At 36.9% G+C, this 23,809-nt stretch overlaps 1 protein-coding gene across 3 annotated transcripts in view; it reads left to right on the top strand.

Annotated features, from left to right (window-relative positions):
- The window catches only part of LOC149542746 (signal peptide peptidase), a 32,762-nt gene extending 9,370 nt beyond the window's left edge, over positions 1–23,392 (top strand). Inside the window, exons 3-12 of one of the 3 annotated variants that reach the window (XM_089797635.1) lie at positions 2,368–2,519; positions 2,607–2,692; positions 15,026–15,153; positions 20,030–20,080; positions 20,455–20,541; positions 20,681–20,750; positions 22,057–22,193; positions 22,336–22,413; positions 22,519–22,659; positions 22,838–23,392. In XM_089797635.1, the coding sequence (XP_089653761.1) occupies positions 2,368–2,519; positions 2,607–2,692; positions 15,026–15,153; positions 20,030–20,080; positions 20,455–20,541; positions 20,681–20,750; positions 22,057–22,193; positions 22,336–22,413; positions 22,519–22,632 (903 nt within the window). In that variant the 3' untranslated portion in view covers positions 22,633–22,659; positions 22,838–23,392. The remainder of the gene's footprint in view (positions 1–2,367; positions 2,520–2,606; positions 2,693–15,025; positions 15,154–20,029; positions 20,081–20,454; positions 20,542–20,680; positions 20,751–22,056; positions 22,194–22,335; positions 22,414–22,518; positions 22,660–22,837) is intronic. The other 2 variants (XM_089797637.1, XM_089797636.1) reach the window with 2 other exon arrangements.
- Positions 23,393–23,809: the final 417 nt, after the last annotated feature.

Below are 23,809 nucleotides of genomic sequence, written 5' to 3'. Positions count from 1 at the left end.
CTTGATGGGAGGGCTCCAGTAGCTCCAATTATACCAGTGATACATGTACAGACACCTCCGGCTTCTTCTGCAGGATAACCTCGCTTTGTAGAGGCTTCACTTGAGTTTGATCTAGATTCTTCTGATAAGGATCCTGTTGATCAAGCATCTCCTCGTACTAATGTTGGTCATTCTCTTATCCGGCCTAAGTGGTGGGCTAAGACACTTGCTAATCTTTGTGATGATGAGCTCATTGATGGGAGAACTGCTCGAAAAAAAGAGGAAAACTGCAAATCTTGTTAACTTTGCTCTCATGGCCAACATTCACAGTGTGTTTGAACCTCAAACATATTTTGAGGCTAAAGGAATTCCAGAGTGGAAACGGGCCATGACATCTGAACACTAGAGCTTGCTGAAGAACAATCGCTGGGTCCTTTCTGATCTTCCACCAGGGAAGAAACCCATTGGCTGCAAATGGGTCTACAAAATCAAATGCAAATCGGATGATACTTTGGATAAGTACAAAGCTCATTTAGTGGCGAAGGGCTTTTCTTAACATCAGGGCACTGATCATGAGGAGATCTTTGCTCCTAGTGCAAAGATGAGCACCATTAGATTAGTCCTAGCGATGCCAACACAGTTTGGTTGGAAGGTCCATCAGATGGACATCAAGAGTGCTTTCCTAAATAGTGATCTCCATGAAGAGGTCTACATGACGCAGCCTCCTAGTTTCAAGGTTGCTGGTAAAGACCATTAAGTTCTTAGATTAGTAAAAGCTCTCTATGGCTTGAAGCAAGCCCCTTGGGCATGGTACATAAAAATTGATAAGTACCTTAGTGATTAAGGCTTCAAGAGGAGTTCTTTAGACTCAAATCTGTACATCGAGACTATTGACAGTGACATCATCCTTTTGGTTATTTATGTGAATAATCTGATCATCTTTGGCAGTTCGACATCTTTGATTCAGTGAATCAAACAGAATTTATGCCAGTCTTTTGATATGATTGACCTTGGGCTCATGCATTATTGCCTAGGTGTTGAAGTTTGGCAACAGTCTTCTGGTATATTCATCTCTGAGTCCAAATATGCTAGGGCCTTGTTAGATAAATTTTGTATGCAAGATTGCAAACCTGCATCTACACTTATGGAGAAAGCTCTCAAGTTATCAACAAAGTCTGATACTCCTTCCGTTGATGATACCACATACAGGCAACTAGTAGGCAACCTCATCTACCTCTCTGCTTCTAGGCCTGATATCAGCTTCACAATCAGCTATATGTCACGCTTTATGACAGCTTCTAAGGCTGATCATTGGATGGCAGCAAAGCGTGTGCTTCGTTATGCGAAGGGCACTTCAGATTATGGACTTCTGTACTCTCAAAGTTCTAATCCTAAACTTAATGGGTTCACAGATTCAGATTGGGTAGGCTTTGTTGATGATAAAAAGTAAACCTCTGAATATGTGTTCAATTTGGGATTTGGTGCAGTCACATGGACCGGTAAAAGAAGCCGTAGGCAGTTTCTCTCTCCTCTACAGAGGTTGAATACAGAGGGACTGTTAAGGCAGGATGTGAAGTTGTTTGGCTTTGTCGGATGCTTGGAGATATGTAGATGTCACCAGCAGGACTGACTACTCTGTTTGTTGATAACGAAGGCATTATCAAGTTAGCACGAAATCCAATCTTCCATGAATGAACCAAGCATGTGGATGTTCACTGTCATTACATAGGATAGTTGGTTGAAGATGGGACTATAGATTTGAAGTATTTTTTCTACCACAGACATTCTCACCAAGCCTCTTGGTCCTAATAAGTTTGTCAATTTTAGAGCACAGCTTGGTGTTTTAGATAGATTAACCATTAAGGGAGGGTATTACAATAATAGATAAGTCGTCTATTATTAGTTAGTGGTTATCTATTGTAAATATTTAGTTCGGTTTAGTTAGCTTTCACTTTTTTAGCTTTATATTTTCGAATAGAATATTTCTATTCTTTTGTATAAATTGACCTTTCGGTCTCCATTAATAACAAGCAAGTATTTACCAATTACTTCCATAATAGAATGGACAATTTGATGTTAATCAGTGATTTTTTGATTTTTTACACAATTTTACCATCTTTTTTGAATATTTGCTTCATGCAATTTGATTCACTGTATGACTTGCTGAGACATTGCCAAGTAAATCTCATGTGACATGAAATAAATACTGTAAAATCATAAATAATTTTTTTGTGTTGTAAATTTGGAATCTAACTGACACCATTTGCTTTCATGCTATGAAGTTTTCTAGTCTTTTCTCTTGGTTAATAAATTTTGAGCAATTAGAATAAAGTGGAGCATGCCATTAGATGGTATTTTGACTTAATATTTGATATATTTTTTGTACAGGAGACTATGTCAAAGGAGCATGCCATGCGTTTTCCTTTGATTGGAAGTGTTGTGCTCTTTTCACTTTTCTTATTGTTCAAGTTTCTATCAAAAGACTTGGTCAATGCTATACTCACTTGTTACTTTTTTGTGCTCGGCATTATCGCATTCTCGTATGGTTTTGCTACCTTATACTTTATTTGTAAGATTACAGAACTTTGATTTTAAGTTAATTTTCAAATTTTATTAATGCTGAGCAGGGCCACCTTGTTACCTGCCATTGATCGGTTTCTTCCAAAGAAGTGGAATGAAACGGCTATAAATTGGCATCTTCCGTATTTCAAATGTATGTCTCCTGGTTATAAATATCCCTGCATTATATCATTTCATTATTGCTTGTCAACAATTGTGGCTTTTTAAATTTCTGGATTTTTCCTGAGGTTCTCACAATCTAAGAACTTTCTTTCTGTTTCAGTGTATCAGTGTAGCAGTTCAATCCTAGACAATCATATGACAGTATTTGTGAATCATTTACGATTGTAATTGACAGTTATAATTTTTAACACTTGTTTCATTAATATATCGCTATTTCGCTTTATCTGTTGGACAACTTCTCTTTATATATTCAACCGATTTTATCTGAAACATGATGTAGACCATCTTAAAAGGTCCGTTTACAAAGATGATGTGATTCTCCTATGGCTGAGATTTCTAGAGTTTTTCTACATGTTCTAATTAAGTAGTGGAACAATTCAACAGAATGACAATGAGGTCATGATATAATATTTGTGAAACGTTTACAAATTAACAGATTCTTCAGCATTCGTTTTTTTTAAATCTTTTTGCATTATCTTTTGTCTTCTTATTCTTATATTTCTACTGTCCATATTTGAAATATTATATGGACAATCTTCCATGTTTCCAAATTTAGTTACTATGCAATGATTCTCATCCATTTTAAAATAGATTATGGGTATGGGTATGTGGGTATGGTATGCCTGTACGATATTCTATTTTTTGAGGCTGGGTATGTGGATTAAAAATATAGATAAATCATAAATATATATTTGCAACGTGAAAATAGGAATTAAATTCATAAGTTTATGAACAATTTATATACTAAATAAACCTATTATGTATTTTAAAATTTAAAAAATAATGTACAATAATATATTAATATAAAATGCATGTACTCTAAAATATATAAATCATAAATATCTATACATAAATTCACCCAAGTACCCCTGTTTCCATGCAACCTTGAATATTATGATAAATATTTCATGACGCCCTTGTCAAATATTGCTTGCATTATAATGCAAGATAGTTAGCATAGAGGGGAGTCCTTTAATATCTCTCTCAAGATTATGTCCATCTATTTATTTCTTTAATTTATAATACAATTCATTTTTAGTGACATTATAAGTTACAAAATAACATTGAGCTTTGCTGCCAATGGATGTTCTTGGAAAGACTTTACAAGAATATTTAATGAAGTAGCGTATGTTATGAGAGGAGGACCATAGAGATGATGAGAATAGATCAAAAGCTCTAAGCCATATAAGTAAGTAAAATATGGTAGACAACCAATAATTCATTGTTCAAATACTGTCCTTCCTAGTATGTGCAAGCAGCCCAAGCCTCAAGGCTTCAAAAGATACAGAATATTAGCGTCAAGGCTTCGCAAGATTCAGAATATGATGAAGACCAGCATATGTTTTCACCAGGTTTACTCTCTCTTGAGCCCTTGTTATGTGTTCTTGTACTCAGAGTGAGGCTTGTACACTTGTTTTCAACTATGTAACCTCGATCATAATTGAGTCATAAGAGTGTGATAGGTCTTAGACTTTATAGAAAACTGCTTGCCACTAGTCATAGTAACTGACCTTTTGTTGAGGACCACATCTAGGTGTAGAGAAAGTAGACTGTCAGAAATTGCTGAGACAATGGCCACTCAAATGGTTAAGCTGCCAGCAATTTAAACTGTCATCAGCCCCTTAATATAACACAACTGGGAACATGGAAAGTCTCTGCCAGGTAAAGAACCTGGCCAGCAAAAGAGAGATGTAGTCCCAGTCAGGGAGTCAATCAGCAGACATGGAAAACTCAGGATCTTCTTTTAGTGCTTGTGGTACCCACATCCAGCAACAAAATTGGAGGAAAAGTGGTATCCTGTTACCAAGGACAAATAATATGTGGCTTCTAGCAGATAAATGACATATCTTGAATTTTGAAGTTTACTACAGCAATGAGAAAAGTGTCCCGAGGGAACATTGTGAATTTCATCCCCCTAGGCCTCGTGTGGATCCCATTTTTTTCAAATTTGGAGAACATCATATAGGTAAGAGATATACTAAGTTAAAATTACTGAACCAATAATAATCAATTTGACCAGCAACAAAACAATCAAAAGACAACCAGAATTTGATTCTACCTTTTATGGGTGGTCAGGTTTGTCTGTGGACTTGGGTAAGAGCATCAGAGATGTTGGATAAGTGGACAATGTTCCACGAGCTTGAGGATTAATGAAATTTGAATTCCAGGCTCATTTTGGATCCATGTTTTTTTGGTTGGCTTTCTTCTTTCTCTCTCTATTAGATATTCACCATTTGTTTGGTTACTCTGTTGGAAATCTACTACCATTTCTATCTCATTCTACTTAAATTAAATGATTTCTGCATTTGATTGTTCCTTGTAGAAAAAAACACAAATCTGCCTTGTTCAATACTGGCAAGGTATATTGATTTATTAATTTGAGAAGTTTTCTCTAGTCGTATGCTAAAGCTTCTTCAAGGCTTTACATGGTCCCAGCATTTTCTTCTCCTTCCTTTCATGACCTTTAGGGTTCTTCAAATCTTCTTTAATCTCTTGGGCTGATCTTTGCATATGTCCATCTGCTGCCACCTCCTTGAAAGAATGTTTAGCATGTCTACCCTCCTGTAGGACTTCATTCATCTTAATATTGATCCATTTGCCTGGATTTTGCCTAAAATTTGTTGGTTGCTGTCTACCTCTTCATTTTCTTTTAACAGACTAAAAGTCAACTTCTCTAATGACATAAGTGTGTTCTCTTCCATTATGTACAAACTCTTGATCAAACTACCATAATCTTCCCAACAAAATATGGCAAGCATCCAGAGTTATAATCATACAAGATTTCATCTTTATAATCACTAATTTGAAAATTGAACAAACATTGTTTACTTACTAAGAGTTGATGCTGGTTCTGCAACCATGAGACTGTGTATCCATCAGGATGCTTGATCTTTTGTAGCTTGAATTTCTTCACCAATTCATTCTTGCTTGCTTGACCAGTATGATTCTACATCACATTTCTTGCAGTGTAGTCATATTGCAGTTGCAAGTATTTAAAGGCTTTATGATAGTTTGCCTAGTCTCTCCCCATGTATAACAAGCGACTGTTGCCTCTCCCTTCTCCGCCTTAATACTCTCCTCTTCTTGAAATATGTCCATCTCTGCTTAGATTTTGGCTCAAATGGCTATTTCGAGGATTGTTGCTTTTTCTGCATTGCTGTCCATTGTTATCAACTTGTTTCCCTCTCGCTTTGGAGTTATTCAACTATTTTCTTGGCAATTTTGGTTTTGCCCTTATGGCATTTTGATAGGCCTCTTCTATCAACCACATTAATTTTTTAGGATCTTACTTATCTCATCTCAGACTGATATTTTCAGCCCATTGATTTTTGGAATGGTTACCAAAAATACCTTAAAAGACATCTACATAATTCAGATTAACCCAAACCAATCATGCTTAGCAATTCCTCCATTTCCCCGAGAAATTAGTCAAAAACATGGTCTCCTCCATGATTCTGGATAATTTTGCGAAGTTTTTCTTTTTCTCTTTCCCCTTCAAGCTCAAAAATGCTGCTTTTATAGTGAGAAAATTTGTCTTCAATTTCTAGGCAGCTGTGAAAAGGCTAGAGATAATGTCAAGTTGTTTGAGTTCTTGCTCTATCAAAGCAGGTTGCCATACCAAGGGTCTTCATTTTAAAAATTGATATTTGTAGGTAATTTCGTTTTGAAGGCTGAAATGAATTCTAGGGGTGGCAAGCAAAGGGTGTCTTGGACAAGGAGATGACAAAGAATTATTTTGAGAGATTATGATGCAGGAGCATCTTGGGGTAGTTGGCTATCCTACATGATTAATGGATTTTGGTGGGGTTGATTGGACCTATTAGGTCTTGGGTAGTTAATTTTGATGTATTTAATAATTATTTTACGCCTCTAAAGGCATTTGACATCTAATTTCTGTTGGAGGCCGATTGTGGCTCTTAAGTATTTAATGCTAGGTTTATTTAGTTTTTAGCTTTCTGGGCCGACTTGTGGCTTAGTTGGCTATAAGTAGGGGTTGCGATGAAGTCTTTAGTCATTATTCATTCATTCAGAGGAGGAGTGAGTGTAGAGAGTAGCTGAAGAGCGAGTTTTCTAGAGTGTGTGGATAGAGCGTTGAATGCGAGGCAATTTACACTTGGATCTTGGATAAAGTTTGAGAAGGGCTAGTAGCCGTGGCTTGCAAAACAAGGAGATTGATTGGTGGGCTTGTGAGTACCAGTTGGATCTTCCTTGGAGGTTTCTACTAGAGTGTGGATTTGGACTAGCTAGGGTTTGGATTGGATCTTGAGGGATCTTGTAGAACTATTACTTGCTTTGTATTTGGCCATAATCGGGAAGGCCTTACAGCCCGACACATTGCATGTAATCAGTTATTTTATGAATAAAGAGTTGTGATTTGGTTATCAGATCTTGTATTGTTATTGTGTTTCCGCTGTGTGGTTATTTGCTGGGGGCTAGGACATCACCTTTGGAGATTCTCCTACCTTGTATTGCATCAAGTGGTATCAGAGCGAAGGTTGTTCCTGAGCGTATAGATAGATCGCCGAAGTTGAGGTAGTTTGCACCAGGACCTTGGGAGGACATGCAAGTGGATCTATGGTTGCGAAGATGGAAGGTTGATCTTGTTCGGGAAGATTGATTTGTTGGTGCTTTATTGCAAAGGGTTTGCGAAGATCTTGGAAGATGGCTTCGACAGGATTGGACCTTGGGATGATTGCGAATCTTTGTGATATAGTGGAGAGGAGGATTAATGAGACAATAGCTTGGGTGGATGCTATTGTGGATGTTGCTTTTTCAGAAGAGTTGAGAAACAAAAGAAGGAAGTTATATGCTATTGGAGTTGGAGTCTACTAATCCAAAAGAGAGTTGTCTGGTCGGTTAGAAGAGTTGTTCGAGAGAGAAGATGGCATAACAAGGTCGAGGTGGAAGAGGTTGGTTTTGTTGATCAGTTTGTGGAGTCTGATACAAAACATGCAGAGCAACTTGAGGTTGTTGCTGAGGATATTCCTAACCTTGATGCTGGGATGAAGGCTGATTTTCATGATCAGTCGGTTGGGTCTGACATGGAAATTGCAGAGCACTTGGTTGTGGATGAGCCGGTTGCTATTGGTGGTGACTTGTATGTTGCAGAGCATCTTATTGAGAGCAATGAGATAGTGTTGTGAGTTTGGCATATGTTGTTGAGGAGTTACATATTATTGCTGACGTGGAGTTTGTTGTTACTGGTGTGGATTCACTAGTTACTGCTGTGGATGAGGGTTTTCTGATGAAGCATTACGTTCTTGGAAGTGAGCATGTTGATTTGATGATTGAGATTATGGTGTTTGACAAAGTGATGAAGATGTGGATGATTTGCATGTTGGTTTTCTTGTCCCTGTTGGAGTGGAAGCCTTTTGGTGAAAATGAAGATGGTTGCTGATCTTTCTTTTGGCATCAAAGTGTGGAGCACACTTTTTTTTCGCACTTGGGGCATCTGATGTAGGAGCATCTTCGGGTAGTTGGCTATCCTACATGATTAATGAATTTTGGTGGGGTTGATTGGACCTATTTGGGTCTTGGGTGGTTAATTTTGATGTATTTAATAATTATAGTAAGCCTTTAAAGGCATTTGACATTTAATTTCTGTTGGAGGCCAACTTGTGGCTGACTTGGGTATAAGTAGGGGTTGTGGTGAAGTCTTTAGTCATTATTCATTCATTCATTTAGAGGAGTGAGTGTAGAGAGTAGTTGATGAGCAAGTTTTCTAGAGTGTGTGGACATAGTGCCGAATGTGAGGCAGTTTACACTTGGATCTTGGATAAAGTTTGAGAAGGGCTAGTAGCTGCGGCTTGGAAAACAAGGAGATTGCTTGGTGGACTTGCGAGTACCAGTTGGACCTTCCTTGGAGGTTTCTATCAGAGTGTGGATCTGGACTAGCTAGGGTTTGGATTGGATCTTGCAGAACTATTACTTGCTTTGTAGTTGGCCATAACTGGGAAGGCTTTACAGCCTGACAGCTATTTTATGAATAAAGAGTCGTGATTTGGTATCAGATCTTGCATTGTTATTGCGTTTCCGCTGTGTGGTTATTTGCTAGGGGCTAGGGCATCTCCTTTGGGGATTCTCGTGCCTTGCATTGTATCAGATTAATTACTTTTCTTCTTATGAACTTAATCATTACAACCCAAGTATGAGTCTCTGGGTGGTGTGAGAGTTAAATGCATGTATGCCACTTTCTAGTGGAACAATACAATTTCATTTTCCTTGCCAATAATCATGTCAAATTCTTCAAGGATCCAATACGAATAAGTTCTTACTCTATTCTTGGTTTCCTAGACTGAATCACCTTGATAGGCCCGCCATTAGTTGATCACTTATTTTCACAAGTTTCAAACCAGAGGTCGCATGTGGTACTTTTGAAACCAATGACTAAGCAATAGGTTAGAAGATTGGGCCAAAATGAAATTTCAGATGTAGGACCGATACTTTGAAAGATTTAGCAAAGCATGATCATTTGACAATTCTGATTGCGGGAGAACTTTCAGGAATTTTTAAATTGGGGAAAGGGTTTGAAAATTACATTAGGGATGAGTAAAATTGTAAGGGTAACAACAAGCTTTGAAGGGGGACATGGATTGCGAAGACGAAGATAATCCAAATCTCTTGGCCAAGTCCAGTGTTCAGTCCATTGGGCATAGAGTCATAAAAGGATTGCATGGAGATGCTTGTAGAGGATGGCGGGGCGAGAGGGCACACAACAAAAGTTAACAAGCCAAGAGTAGGCACACCAAAATAATATTTACAAACACGTATGGGGCTGAAAGCCCTTACCTCGGAAAAGCCTCAAGGAACTCATGCAAAGCCACTGATGGGCTGGGAGAAAAATGACCCTTTGCAAAATAGGGCTGTGTACTTTTGAGACACCCGCAAACTCAATAATTACATGCAAGTCCACAAGAGGCATAACTTGCATAATTATTTGTCAGGCATTGGTATACAACCCAAAAGCCACTCTTCATCATACGGCTTTGTGCTTTTTTGAAAAACACAAAACACGCCTCCACAATCTGTTTTGTATAAACAAGTCCAATCTTTTTGGAAAGGGCCCTCCCATATCTTGATTCAAATTGTTTCATTCTTTACCAAAACCAAAACACTACCACTTACTGAAAAGATTTTTGTCCACTTCAACCATTAATTTAGAGAGCTTGGAGTCAACTTTTTTATCGTTGTGAAATGAAGAATCATGAAAAACCTTTTCTGGCATCACAAAACACCAGTGGGAACCTTCAAATGGTAATTAGTAACTTGAGAATGACCATTCTCCATTTCTTTACAACAATGTGAAATTTCAGATTTAGCACCTACCTCTCCCTTTTCATGCAACATTCTTTCAGTATCCTTCTAACCATGCTCAAAGATGCATGTTTCAAATTCATTCTCTTCATGGTGCAAGAATAGATCTTGGTCAATAGCCTGAGAATCATACTACTTAAAAAGGGAATATCTTTCACCTGACAATTTTCATAAAAGTCAGTTGTTAAATACAATGCATTACATTCACCCCAACTGACTTTATTTTCAAGTTATTCGAAACATTCCTCTGTTTTTGTTCTTCCTGTAATATTTCTTTTAGACACAACTCTAATCACTTCTTCACTTGAACATACAAGAGAATCATCAAAGAGTCAAAAACTCTTTTTGAAAGCAACAAGACAATTTGGTCTTTGATTGCATGGTTGGTAATTGTGACTTATGAATATCACTTTCCACTACCATAAGATCAAACTTATTTGGGATCACTTCTTGTATCACATAACTGAAATCTTCTTTTGGAGCATACGTAGGCTGAAAATATAAATCTTTCATACCTTCGTTAGATTTGATTTGACCATTCCTTTGTGCATGCATGCCTTCTTCCAGTTAAGATCATCTTCTTTTGTTCTTTGTCAAGAGGCATGTTTGTACATTCTTTTGTCAAAATTGGTCTCCAGTTCCCACTCTACTACAAAACATCTTAAGGACCAATTTTCAGATTCAAACTGTCAACTGTTAGCATGCACTGTTAGGTTTGAAGGTTGTCCTATGTTGTTTCTAGACGTTGTATTGTTGAGTGGAGCTGTTCAATTCCGAGGGTATGAGATTTGTATGATCAGCATTATTTATGTTGAGTGGCATTTACTTGGAGTAGATAAGTTTTAGCCGAGTCTTGATAAAATCAGACATTCCCATTATTAGCCTATGTTGTTTCTAGACTTTGTGTTGTTAAGTCTAGCTGTTCAATATTGAGGGTATGAAATATGTATGATCAGCATTATTTATGTTGAGGGGTATTTTCTTGGAGTAGAAAAGTTTCAGCTGAGTCTTGGTACATGGCATAATGATTTACACATGTGGAGAAGCATTTCCACCTTAATCCATTGGGTTGCAACCCACATATTGGTGTTGGACCAAATTGGTGGAATTGGGAAGGTTTGTATTATCGTCTCCCTTTTGAAGGTTGGCATATTGATGACATCCCATCATCCCTTGTCATTAGAGGTACTATTTGCTTCATTTGGAGCAATATTCTTAGTAGGGCAGATAATGTTCTGATTCATAGTAGTCACATACGGTGGTTTGGCATGACTGATCATGCATTTGGGATGATCATTTTTCATATCAGTGGGAGATCATCTAGAGTGGGGGAGTTGTATGCTAATAGGTATTTGATATATTTTTATCTGCTCATATTTGATGAATATGACAGCGTGAGATTTGGGATCCTGGCATTGCTATGTTTTATATGGTACTTTATCGGTCTCATGATGCATTGTTTCACAATTTGAGGCATGGTGATGTTTTTATCAGAATAAAGCAACATAAGTTTAAAGGAGACAAAGAAGGGAAAACCTAGCGAAGTCCTGGATTATTTTGGGATCTAGGTATTGATTTGGTGCTTTTGACGTTGCAACCTTTGAGACAGTTGTCTATAAAGGGAAGCAGAAAAGAGAGCTAATGCCATGCTTTTATGGTCCTTACAGGATGATTTAAAAGGCGGGACAAGATGCTTATGAGTTGGAATTACCACTGATAGTAGGATTCACAATATTTTCCATGTTTTCTTGCTTAAAGAAAGCTCTCAGACAATAGATCAACTTGTTTATGGAGCTCCCTCTGCTAGACTATGAAAGAAAATTGATGTCTGGGAGCTCCCTCTGTTATGGTCATATGGATGTATGGGAGGAAAAATTATGCAGCAAAGCTATTTCAGAATACTTAATCAAGTGGAAGGGACTGCCGCCAGAAGATGCAACTTGGGAAGGAATTAAAATCTTCAAACACCCTAACCTGAAATTGCTTGAGGTCAAGCAATTAGGAGACGGGAGGGCTGTAATGAACCCATAAAGTTGAGGGTACTTAGCCTGGACAACAGTGTTGGCTGGTAATTGTGAAGTTTCATGTTCTTTTTAAAAAAATCAAGAAAAGATAAGATTGTCACTAGTCAAGCAGTCTTATCTTGTATAGGAAGAAAATAATCAGATTGTGGTCTTGAAGTTTCTAGTAGAACCACCAACTTCTCAAAGAAGCCTAATTTTGTCCTGTAGTGACAACTTTATCCTAGAAGGAAATTAAATTTTTGTTTTGTTTAATTTCTGTTTGTATCTTCTACCAACTTCTATGAAGGGGCCAAATCAAATTGTTAACCTGCCTTGCACAACAAGTTAATGAACCACCCCAAGTACATATAGATAGAAGACTCGGCTAGGTTTTTTGGATATGCTGAATAATTATTTTACTGTTATGTATGTCAGATGAAGGGACGAAACCTCCCACGAATCACCTCTGCTCTGTTGTGTATCTTACAAACTCGATTCTGGGTCTGCAATATATGAAGCTTGAAATCTTTTCAACACGATGTTCCCCATGGGTACTCCCATGTGTGGAAAGAAGCATATACACAGGTGTCATCACGGAATCACTCAACATGATGTCATCATTGGAATATCTCAACATGACGTCCACAATGGCTACTCCCATGTGTGGAAAAACATCTCTCAAGGGCTTTCACCCATATTTCTCTTTTACAGAGAAATATTTACTACACAGGCTTTCGACTTATATTTCTCTCTCACACAGAAATGTACATTACAAGGGCTCTCACCTCATATTTCTGTCTCACACAGAAATATTCATTTTAGCACTTAATAAGAGCAACTGATGCCGAGTCTCCTCAGCAAGAGCAGCTTGCTCAAGTGGAATTACAGAGAGGTTCACTCAACATTGATTAGCGCAATTAGGTTCACTCCATTGTATGACCAAACAAGGAGCTTTAGAAACCACACTATTTCTGCAGAGGACTTGACACTCTCAATCTGCCACTCAACTCCCTCTGAATCTCTATTCCACATGAAGGTAGAGTTGCTGCACAGCATTTGCACACTCAAAGCAAGCAGGATACTGGACATGTTTTGCCCAATGCAAATACAGGTTTATTCCCATTGTGGACAAGGCATTTCTTTGTTCTTTTACTCTCTATTTGCCATCGAGCCTCAGATCAACTACTGACGGTCTGCACTCATCAACCTATTCACCGGGCATGCACAGCGTTAATTATTTGAAAACAAGATGACAAACAGCTTTTTCGTTAAATTTTTATGAACGACTGACAAGAACCTACAGATTGTAGTCACATTCAGCTACAAGCCCATTGTCAGTAAATTCTTGCCCAGAACTCAAGCAAGATGAATATACAAAACCTCTATTGATGAGAAAACCCTCCAACTCGAGGGGAAAAACCTAGCCACCAGAGATAACACTTCATTGATGAAAAATAGGAGTCTGATTTTACAATGCACAGCAAAACTGACTCTGCAGATGTAAATGTGATAACCACTTGATACAATCACTCAACAAAGAATATCAATGTATGTCAGCTTTAATTCCTTCTTGAAGAACATAAAACATTGCCTTGACCCTTGATTGTCTTGCCATTGCAAAGTTAAGACCCTTCGATGTCCTGACCTTTCATTGTCTTGACTCTTGAGTTTTCTTGTCTCTTCAAATTGAGGACCCTTCAATATCTTAAATAAATATTTAAAAACAGATTATTTATATTTAGAATTGGGAGAAAGATCTACAGAAGCTATATTTCCAATCTCTGAAAAGGAGCACAATCAACATTGGCTTTAAGATATTCCGTTTATTACATTCTCTATAGTAGTTCAAAAAGGGATTTTTCTCATGCCCCTCACATCTTTTGTAAGCTTGTTAAGGAGATTAATTAATTTTCAATTTGAATAATTTCTTTTTATAACAATTATTGAGCAGCAAAGAATTTGCTTCAATAATCAATTTCTCGCACCCAACAGGGACAGCTAGGTTCAAACTTTCAAGAGCCCCCAATTGAGGATTCATTATTTGTTCAATGGCAATTGAAATGTCTCTGATTAACTGATCCAAAAAGAAGACCCAGCAAGAAGATCCATCGAAATTGAGCTCCATTTCTGGAGAAATTTTACATAAAGAATTGATTCTCAACTCTTGATTCTTGATTGCCCCATTAACAGGGATCAGACTTTACAGAGTTTACTATCACTTTCAAAATAATCTCATTTTTTAGTTTAGGCCTATTCATGTTTGGTATTGACTATAAACTCTCTTTGGTGGGGTCTAATTTCATCTGTTTGATTCTACAATGATAAGAGTAGTCATATGTTTTATGACAAACCTACATAAGAATTTAGAAATGGTGTGAACAATGTCACAGACTCTCAAAGGAAAGTGGATGCTTAGGGTCCAATATCTGATTGGAAGTTTGGGTGTGTCAACTAGAAACACAAAATCTAGAGCAAAGTAGGCTAGTTGTGTTCCTTTGGGAAAATGATTGCTTTAGAATTTAGTGAGAGCAAAATACCAGAAAGTTTTCAGAGGCATCTGGAATTTTTTTTGAAGCTCATTAGCTACTTGTGGGAATGGAATGCCGAACATTGTAAAAATTTCTGGCTTCCACATGTTGGTTTTTTGTTTTCTTGAAACTGTTATAACCCAATTCTTGAGCCATGACATTATTCTCAAAATTCTATATGGAGCATAATCTAATGGATCACTTTATGAAGTTTGGTTATAACTAATAGATTAATTCTTTTGTTCTGTTAAAAGATCTTACTTATAACGAGTACTTTAGAAAGAAGGAAGATACTTAATTCTATTTACTTACACCTTATAAATTATAGTGATTTCGTATTCAGATAGGCACTTATAAATTTGGACTAAATCTCGCAGTTTGGCAAATATTTACTGTTTTGTATGGTATTTGCAGTTCAACTAGGTAGCTAATGTTATCGCTGTCCTTGTAACATTGCAGCTGTTGAGGTAGAATTCACAAAATCACAGGTTGTAGCTGCTATACCTGGAACATTTTTTTGTACGTGGTATGTATTGAAGAAGCATTGGTTGGCAAACAACATTTTGGGATTGGCATTTTGTATACAGGTTTGTAATTTCGAATAGCATCTCTCTTTTGTAAAGTGTAAAATGTATCGTTTGCGGTTTACACTCAGCCTCTAGTTTTATGAATGGCAATGCTTTGCAACTAAGACATTAATTTGATATGGTACTACTCATTGATGAAATATTTGGAGAAAATTTGCTGAGTAGAGAAAATCTTGCAAGTTTTTCTGCTCAGCAAGTTTTTACAAGTGTTTCTTGCCAAAAAAACAATCAGGAAACTTATGAAATACTTCGGGAGCCTGAGCCAAATGCTTGGCTACAGCAGCATGCAAGGATTTTGATGTCAAACATAAAGTTTCATTTGTTTTTTTGCTATTTTTGCGGTCTGCTAGAAACCCAAGCTAGGGTTTACCGTAAAATTCAGAGTTTGTGTTGTCCAACCAAAAATTAGGAGCTGCAGTCTGATCTAGTGTTTTAAGCACGAATTTTGCTGTTGATTTTGTTCTTTTCAAAGCAGCATCATTTTTTTCTGCAGTCACGATATTTTTTGTGTCTTCTTTCTCTTTTTGTGGCTGCGATTTATGCGAAGGCGATTTTGAATTATTTGGTTCATGTGTCTGCACAAAACTCCTTTGCAACCCCTTTTTGTGCATTTGGCAGCTAAAACTTGCAGGTATAACTCACGAAAAATAAAACTCATGAGTTCACCCATGATATTTGCGATTGCTGTCAGGTTTACCAATTGTTGTGATTTCATCAGTTTATGCACAGGATTTTTTGTGTGACTGTTTTCAGATTCTTACACAATTAAGATGCAAAATCCAGCAAAAAAAACCTCTGAGGCTTATGCAAGATCATTTGCAAGCATTTTGGTCGACTTGAAACAGTTTTGAAGTACATTTCCAAGGTGTTCAAACACATTAAATTTTGCAGAAAAATGCTTCAAAAATGAAGAATCAAAATGCCACTCAAGGGGCAAAATGTACTTTGCAACAAGGACCATGCTTGGGGCGCTGCCTGTTGGCCATACGAAGGGTTGTGCCCCCAGACTACTGCTTTCAGATCTAAAAACAAAAGAAGAAACTGATGTGGAATTCACCTTGAATCAAGTTGATGTGAGCTCAACTTAGAACTGCCTCTCATCAAGGTGTGAACAGTGAAACAGGTAGACGGCAGGTGCCAAAGAGGAATGGGAAAACAGGATGTGTTTATTCTTGTGACACGGAGGCAATTGAGACGGAGCAGCATTTTGTCATGGAGTGCTCAGCGGCACTCAGATGGCACATCAACGACCCAAATATCATAAGGTCATAAGATCAAGACAAGAGCAACTCCAATTCAAGGAGAAGATTTCCAAAACAATGAAGGATCAACAAACTTCATTAAGATGAAGCAATTTGGGAACATGAGCCATCGCAATCAATTAAGGGCCGAATAATGTTGAGTATAAGGAGATATTGCTAGAGATGCAGAGACTAATTAATGAAGATGAAGAAGTGGAATTGGAACAAAGACAAATAAAGAAGGAACACTTTGAGGATCATGCAAGCTAAAGGTGGTGCCAACTCATCTTCATTCAATCAGATAATTCCAAGTTGCCATATCCAAGTTCATTGAATCAAGTTCATCCACAAGTGGACATGTGGAAATCATTTAATGTATTATCACAATGAATTTCTAATCAGTTCATCCTCAAAACAATATGTATTCAAAATCTTTTAAGTAGTGGTTGCAACCAACCCTAATTAGAATTTGTTTGGAATAATCTTGGTCATTGATTTCAAATCAGTTTGGGCGCTTAATTATAATTGAGAAGTTTATAAAAGGCTTGGTCTTCGCATTTGTAAAGGATGAGTCATATTATAAGGATAGATTAAGGGTAGCAACTAGAGGAGATAAAAAATTGTTGCCAAGACTTTATTGAAGCCACTATACAACTTTTATTGAAGATATGGTGGATCTTTGTGTGCCATTTCAACATTTTACATGGTTTCTACTTCTCAAGTTTTAATTGAAGATCATTGATTTTAATGGAGAAGTGAGAAGATACTTTTACAATGTATGTTTAGCCTGAACCCACTGAAGCACAAGAAAGATTGTGGATGTCATTTTAGATTGCACTGATATTGGGTATTTTCATGAATGTTTACAATATGAAAATCCTTCCTTACCTTCGAAGATTGCATCATATTTTTGTGGTGGTAAGAAAAGATTGGTTTAAGGAATTGTAATATCCAAACAATTTGCTGTTACATGAAGAATGAGGAAAACCGGGGCACTCAGATGCACATTGCAGACATATAGGATATCTATTCACAACTTGGAATTTTATTTACATTGCTGTTGAATATACTTGATCATATAGTCTCATACTAAGTCAACATGTTCATAGTCGAAGCTAGTTGTATACTTATAGCTGCATTTCATTTTAATGGCAGTTTCGTGTTACAACTGTATGTTGAATGATTAGGAGTCTGTTTGTCACAGGTCCTAGTATCATTATTACTTAATACATGTCATCGCTGGACAAATTGGGCTTCAGTTTGAGGGTTTCAAACATGACCAACACTGATTTATTTTGACTTATGTCTCTTATTTTTAATGTTGCTGTATATGAATTTTAAAAATCTGTGTTTTTCTTTCTAATTCAGGTAAGCTAGGTTCAATTTTTCAATCCAACGGACCAGGCCACAATTATATCATCATCCAGAAATGACACTTTGCATCAATATATCTTAACGAGTTAAAAATCTGCGATATGCTATTGTATATGAGAACTCTAATGAAATGGTGTAAGTGCTCTTGTTCAGAGGAGCTGATGCCTGCACTGATGTTCTACCACTGACAGAGAAGTGGTGGCTGTTAGCCCAAACTCATTGATGGGACATAAAAAGTGCCAGGGTGGATATATGCAAAGAGATATAGGGGTCAATGAGGGAGGATACAAAGGGAGTTGCTCGGAGATATAAGGCAAGTGGAGGTTGATGATAATCTAAGAAGAGATTGTCGGTTTGGGTGATTTGCAAATAAGGAAAATGCTCATCTCACATGTCTACAACAATATGCATCACTCAAGGAATTTGTGAAACAACCTTCAAACATATTTTTTACCACTAACAATGGTGAAAGCATGTAATATCTCTAGAGCAACATATATATAAATGCATAAGTGGAGACTCTATGGTCAAGGCTCCTTCAGGATAGACTTCAATTTTTTCTAAAGTATTGCAAGACGTACTGTAAATATTGTTCCTCCTTTGCTCTAAATTTCACAGTACCAATGTCAAAACTTCACCAAGTATAACATCTTGCAAAGATTGGGTGGAATTTGCGCCTGGCTTGGGCTTCATGTCAAAGCATGAGCAGAAATGTGAGCACCCCTTGACTCCAAGCCCTAGAATCTGGGTAGAACATAGCCCTCTCTTGAGCTGTCATCTTAAATTCGACTTCCCAAAAATTGCAAGTAATGAAAATGCATCATGAAATACCCAGATTTCCACCTTGAATAAATTAGATCTGGGCTTAACATCTCTGATTGTAGACAAATTCGAGGGCAGAATTCAGCTTTTACTTGGGCTTGAACTCCTCTTTTGGGTAGAATTTAGCTGGTCTTTGGGCTCAGTCACCAATGCTGGGTGGAAACAACGGTTATTATGGCCTCAACCAATTTGATTTGGTTCCAAAAGTCTAAGTGATTGAAATGCATTTACTTCTTCACCTTGCTTGTTTTAGTGATTTTTACTTTCAGCATGTGATCCCCACAAATACAAATGGTGCATAAATTAGCCTCCTCTTGGCCTGAGCCCCAGGAATGTAGTGGAAATGCTCTATTACAATTTTATCTCCAAACTGTTTACTAAGTGCTAGACCATTTACTTGCATCTTGCCCAATATCCCATTGATTTCAAGTATTTCTTTTCTGTTCATCATTCTAACGAAAATCTTCATTATTCAATCTGCAATTTGCATAAAAGACATTGGAAATTTGCATACTTGACATCACAATCAGATCAAGTTCAAAGGCATCTTCTAAATTTACCTGTGTGGAGAACAACTTGCTATCAGAAAAAAAACTGTTGTTTGCTACAAGACCTTGACTTGAAACTCAAACTGACTTTGCCCAAATTTTCAACCTTATCAGCCCTTCAAGACTAAAACTAAACTATGATTTCCAATAGGGCGTGTTTGTTTGACAACAGAACAGATTTCTTTTTCATGAATTAGTAACAGCACATTGGTTGGTTTGAATTATCATTGCAGTGAATTTAAATATAGCATCTACAAAATCAGTCCAGCTCCCTATGCTTTCATACAGCAATATCTGCAGTGTTCTTAGTACTCTTGGTTACTAGTTTTCTGTTTCTAGTTTTTTTGTTTTGTTTTACAGTCTCTTGATTTTGTAATTACATTTTTCCTAGATGTTATTTGTTGTTACTAGGCTATCAGAGGTATCTCTTCAAGCTTCCTGGGTATACCTTGAACTGTGTAGGTTTCTAATTTGTGAACCTATATATATTTATAGTTCCAAACTTTATTTTAAACATTTTATTGTTTCTTATAGCATTTGCCAATTGCTTGCCAATTCTAGTAATTATGTAGTCATTCATATGACAGCAATTTTCAGATGTCTTTAGTTTTATGGTGTTTTGAGATGTGTACCAAAAGTCTACATTGCTTCCTATAAACACATTAATTGATCCACCACAATTATGCTTGTTATGCACTGCATCACCTTTGATTACCTTCTGGTTTTGGTTGTAAAGTTTTGAACTTTTTATATTTTGTCATCTGCACCCGATAGTTTGTATGAGGATGTCTACTGTCTCCACTAACAAATAAGAAGGAAAAATGTCAATTGGTTAAGCTCTTGAAAAATTAGTTTTTAATATTTTTGTGTTTCATGCAATGTATTTTGCAGGGAATTGAGATGTTGTCTCTTGGATCTTTCAAAACTGGTGCAATCCTCTTGGTAACATTGTTATCTCCACGTTTCATCATTGTTTCTTATTGTGTTACGGTGTTCCTCAAAATTTACATTCATAATTTATTCATTTGAGTGAAGTTTAGTAAAAATTGTAGTAGTAGACCAGGAAGTAGAGGGAAAAATGTTACAAGAAATTTTAGCTTAAATGTTGTGGAAAATAATGACAATAAATATTAACAGTTTAGATTGTTTTAAAGATTTATTTTGGCCTTCAATATTTGTGGCATGTATGGTGTCTAGCATTGTGGATGAAATCCCTGTAGGATAGATTTCAAATTAGGTGAGCAGATGATTGATTGAAATCATTATATTTTGCTCTTTGGTTGAAACTTACCTTTGTTTAAGCATTGATTTAACAGGCAGGACTTTTTGTATATGATATTTTTTGGGTCTTCTTCACTCCTGTGATGGTTAGCGTTGCTAAGTCCTTTGATGCTCCAATCAAGGTTGGTTTGTATAAATAACCCAGCCAAATAATTATTTGACAACAATATTTTATTGATAAAACTATTTTGTAAATTTTTTTGGCTTGATATATTCTTTCAATTAATGGTTTTAATTTGCATTCTTTTTGCTTTTCCACAGCTTCTGTTTCCCACAGCAGATTTGGCTCGACCATATTCTATGCTTGGGCTTGGTGATATTGTTATTCCAGGTCAGTCAGTGCATAAGGTGCCTTGTCTTTTAATTTCTAAATCAAATATGAAAGATTTGGAAATCTCCATTTTTTACACGGACGATTGAGTAAAACTGTAATATAACTCTAAGATTCAAAATATTCTAATACAAGTAGCCTGGTAAGATGGTGGTAAACACAATTATATTGGCAAATAAGTATGCAGAAATAAAAATATCCTTGTAAATTTGGAATAAATCTGTTAAATTTTGAGTCTTTGTTGGTGGTTCAGGTTTGGGTTTGGCAGTTTTCTTTATTATTTTCTGAGTTCCGTATGGGTGGGTTCGGCCATACTACTATATGTTTATATTTCCCACTATAGAATGGACCAAAGAAATTCCCTATAATGATATGATTTTTCATTACAGAACTCAAATTTTCTTTAAAACCTGATTTTGACCCAGGTCTTTCCTGGGATTGCCCACTGCTGCCGATAGAGACATTCATGGCCGATGTCATTTCCATGATTTCCAGTGTAACACTAGTACTGGGGTATGTCGGGATGAGTTTCTGGGATGCGGGGAAAATTGGCCTCATTTTCGGGACAGTGGCAAGGGGAGGACGGGGCAGGGATGGGTGTTGCATAGTATACATTTAGAAATTGAAATGCTAGTACCAAATTAAAATACTTGAACATAGCAAAATTGCAAAATGAACTAGAACCATTGAACATTCAATATAGTAACATATTACGTACCCAATAGTAACATTAAAGAATCAAAATTCAAGTACCCCTTCCAGCGGCGGCGTGGTTGCGGAATGGCAGAGGTGGGGGTTGGGTACTCAAGTACCTGGTGCGGGGATGTCTTGGGGATGTGTACTTCGAGTTTTGGGAGGGGTAACGAGTCCCCGTGTCGCACTGATTTTGCTACTTTTAATTAAGCTCCAAATTCTTTAAAAAGGTGCACTTTTAAACTTGGCTAGGGTTTTGTTTGATTTTTCATTACAAAGCTCCATTTTCTTTTAAAACCTGATTTTGACCTAGGTCTTTCCTGGGTTTGCCCGCAGCTGCACCCAGGCCTGGCCTTTTGGCCCAGGCATATCCAGCTGAATGGTCAGGCATGGGGACTGGGAGCAAAACCTTGTTTGTTCTTGTCCAGGACATATTTTGGCCAAATAGTCAGGATTGGGGACTGGGAGCAGAACCTTGGTCAGACCAGTCTGGGTATGACATAGGTTCCTAGGACCCGAATCACAGTTTCTAGCCATTAACTAACTATGAAACTTAATTTTAAGATTTACGTTTCTCTTGCAAAAAAATCAGCTTTTATTTATCTGTTTGCAGGCATTTTTGTGGCTTTGGCTCTGCGTTATGATGTCTCAAGAGGAAAGGGAGAGCGATATTTTAGGAGTGCGTTCTCTGGTTATTCAGTAGGTCTTATTGTCACAATCATTGTGATGAACTGGTTTCAAGCAGCACAAGTAAGTTGGGGAGAATTCATTTAGAAATGTACCAGAAATTCTGTGTTGGAGGGTCTTACCCTGCACATTGCGACAGAATCTAGCTTTTTGTCGTCCCTCTCATTTTTATATATTCTTCAAAATTGTCGTTTTTAATATGCAGCCTGCCCTTCTATATATTGTTCCTGGCGTGATTGGATTTTTAGCAGTACATTGCATTTGGAATGGGGAAATTAAGCCTGTAAGTGTGCATTATATCTCTCAGTATTTGGAGTTTGATTTCTCATTAGATTTTTCAGTTGGATGTTTGACACAATAATGAGACTAACTGGATTATATTTCTCAGTTGTTGGAGTTTGATGAGTCTAAGACATCTGCAGAAGCAAGTTCAGTTGATTCCTTGTCACAAGAGAATGTTTCAGCTCATGTGGTTGGCAAGTCGGATCCCAAATCAGATTAACTTAAGGCAGGCGTGAAAATATTCATGGTAATTTGAAAAAATTCTTGTGGTTGCTTATTGCTGATAACATGCATATATGCTACCAAGTAGAAGCAAATTAAATGATGAAAATAATCCAAAGTTTTGGACTCAGAATCTGTTCTGTTGTTTCACGAATGCACCGCCTGGTGAAATATTGATGGATTGATGTCAATGTGATATACAGGAAGTTTGTTCACTGCTTGAAACTGGAGCAGTTTCTTTACTGACTTCATACTTAATATTAATTAATCGGTGCGGGCCAATCTATGCTGCTGGTATTTTCGTTTCAAATAACATGGTGGGGAAACTGGAAATTTAAATGTTTTCAAATATGATGGGATTTGCTTTATAAAATTCTCTAGGCAGTTTAACCAGAGGGCAGGCACCCTCATTTTGCATGGCATGTCCTATTTTCACTCTATTTGGGAGTAGCCCAGGAGATATAATTGATGGAGATGGCCAGTGGGCTCCATTTTTGCTTGGATATGTGCTTTTGAGGAAACAAATGAAGTATATTATTTGAACTACAAGGACGTTTGTTGGCAGGGGCCTTAATTTGATCAGGAGAGATGATGCCTCAAATTTTATCAGCCTCCTATTTTGTATTGATACAACTGATTACATTCATAGATGGTAGATTAGGATTTAAATTATCAATCAATTGCCTGCCAATCTACCATCTCGCACCCATTTTTGAGTATTTTAAATTAATGCACATCTTCAAGTTCTCACAGAGTAACACAGATTGCCTGGTTTGGTCTAAGCATGAAATATTGTCTTAAATGGTTTTATAATTTTCTGCAAAATAATTCACTTGTTAATTTTAATTTCTGCTTGATCCAGATTTCCAGAATTTTAACAAGGGGGAAGACTGTTTTGCAATAGCAATAGTGGGATTAAAGATTTCAATATTTCATCAGTTAACGAATATAAAATTTTGAGTGTTTTGTAACCAGACTAACTGTTAAAAATATTGAGGCACAAATTTAGTACACATTGTGTGACATGCAAACAATTTTACTTGCTAAGCAAAACAATTCACTTGTTTGTTAATTAATTCCTGTTTGATCCAGATACCCAGAACATTAATAAGAGAGAAGAATATGTTCTGCAATAGCTTTAATGGGATTAAGGATGTGTAGTTCTGCTTCTGGGA

Source organism: Cupressus sempervirens, chromosome 8 (genome assembly GCF_028749045.1).
Source record: "Cupressus sempervirens isolate cs-2001-9-10 chromosome 8, ASM2874904v1, whole genome shotgun sequence".
Lineage (NCBI taxonomy): Eukaryota > Viridiplantae > Streptophyta > Pinopsida > Cupressales > Cupressaceae > Cupressus > Cupressus sempervirens.
The sequence above is the reverse complement of the archived record's forward strand: the minus strand, read 5'-3'. Positions and strand labels throughout refer to the sequence as shown.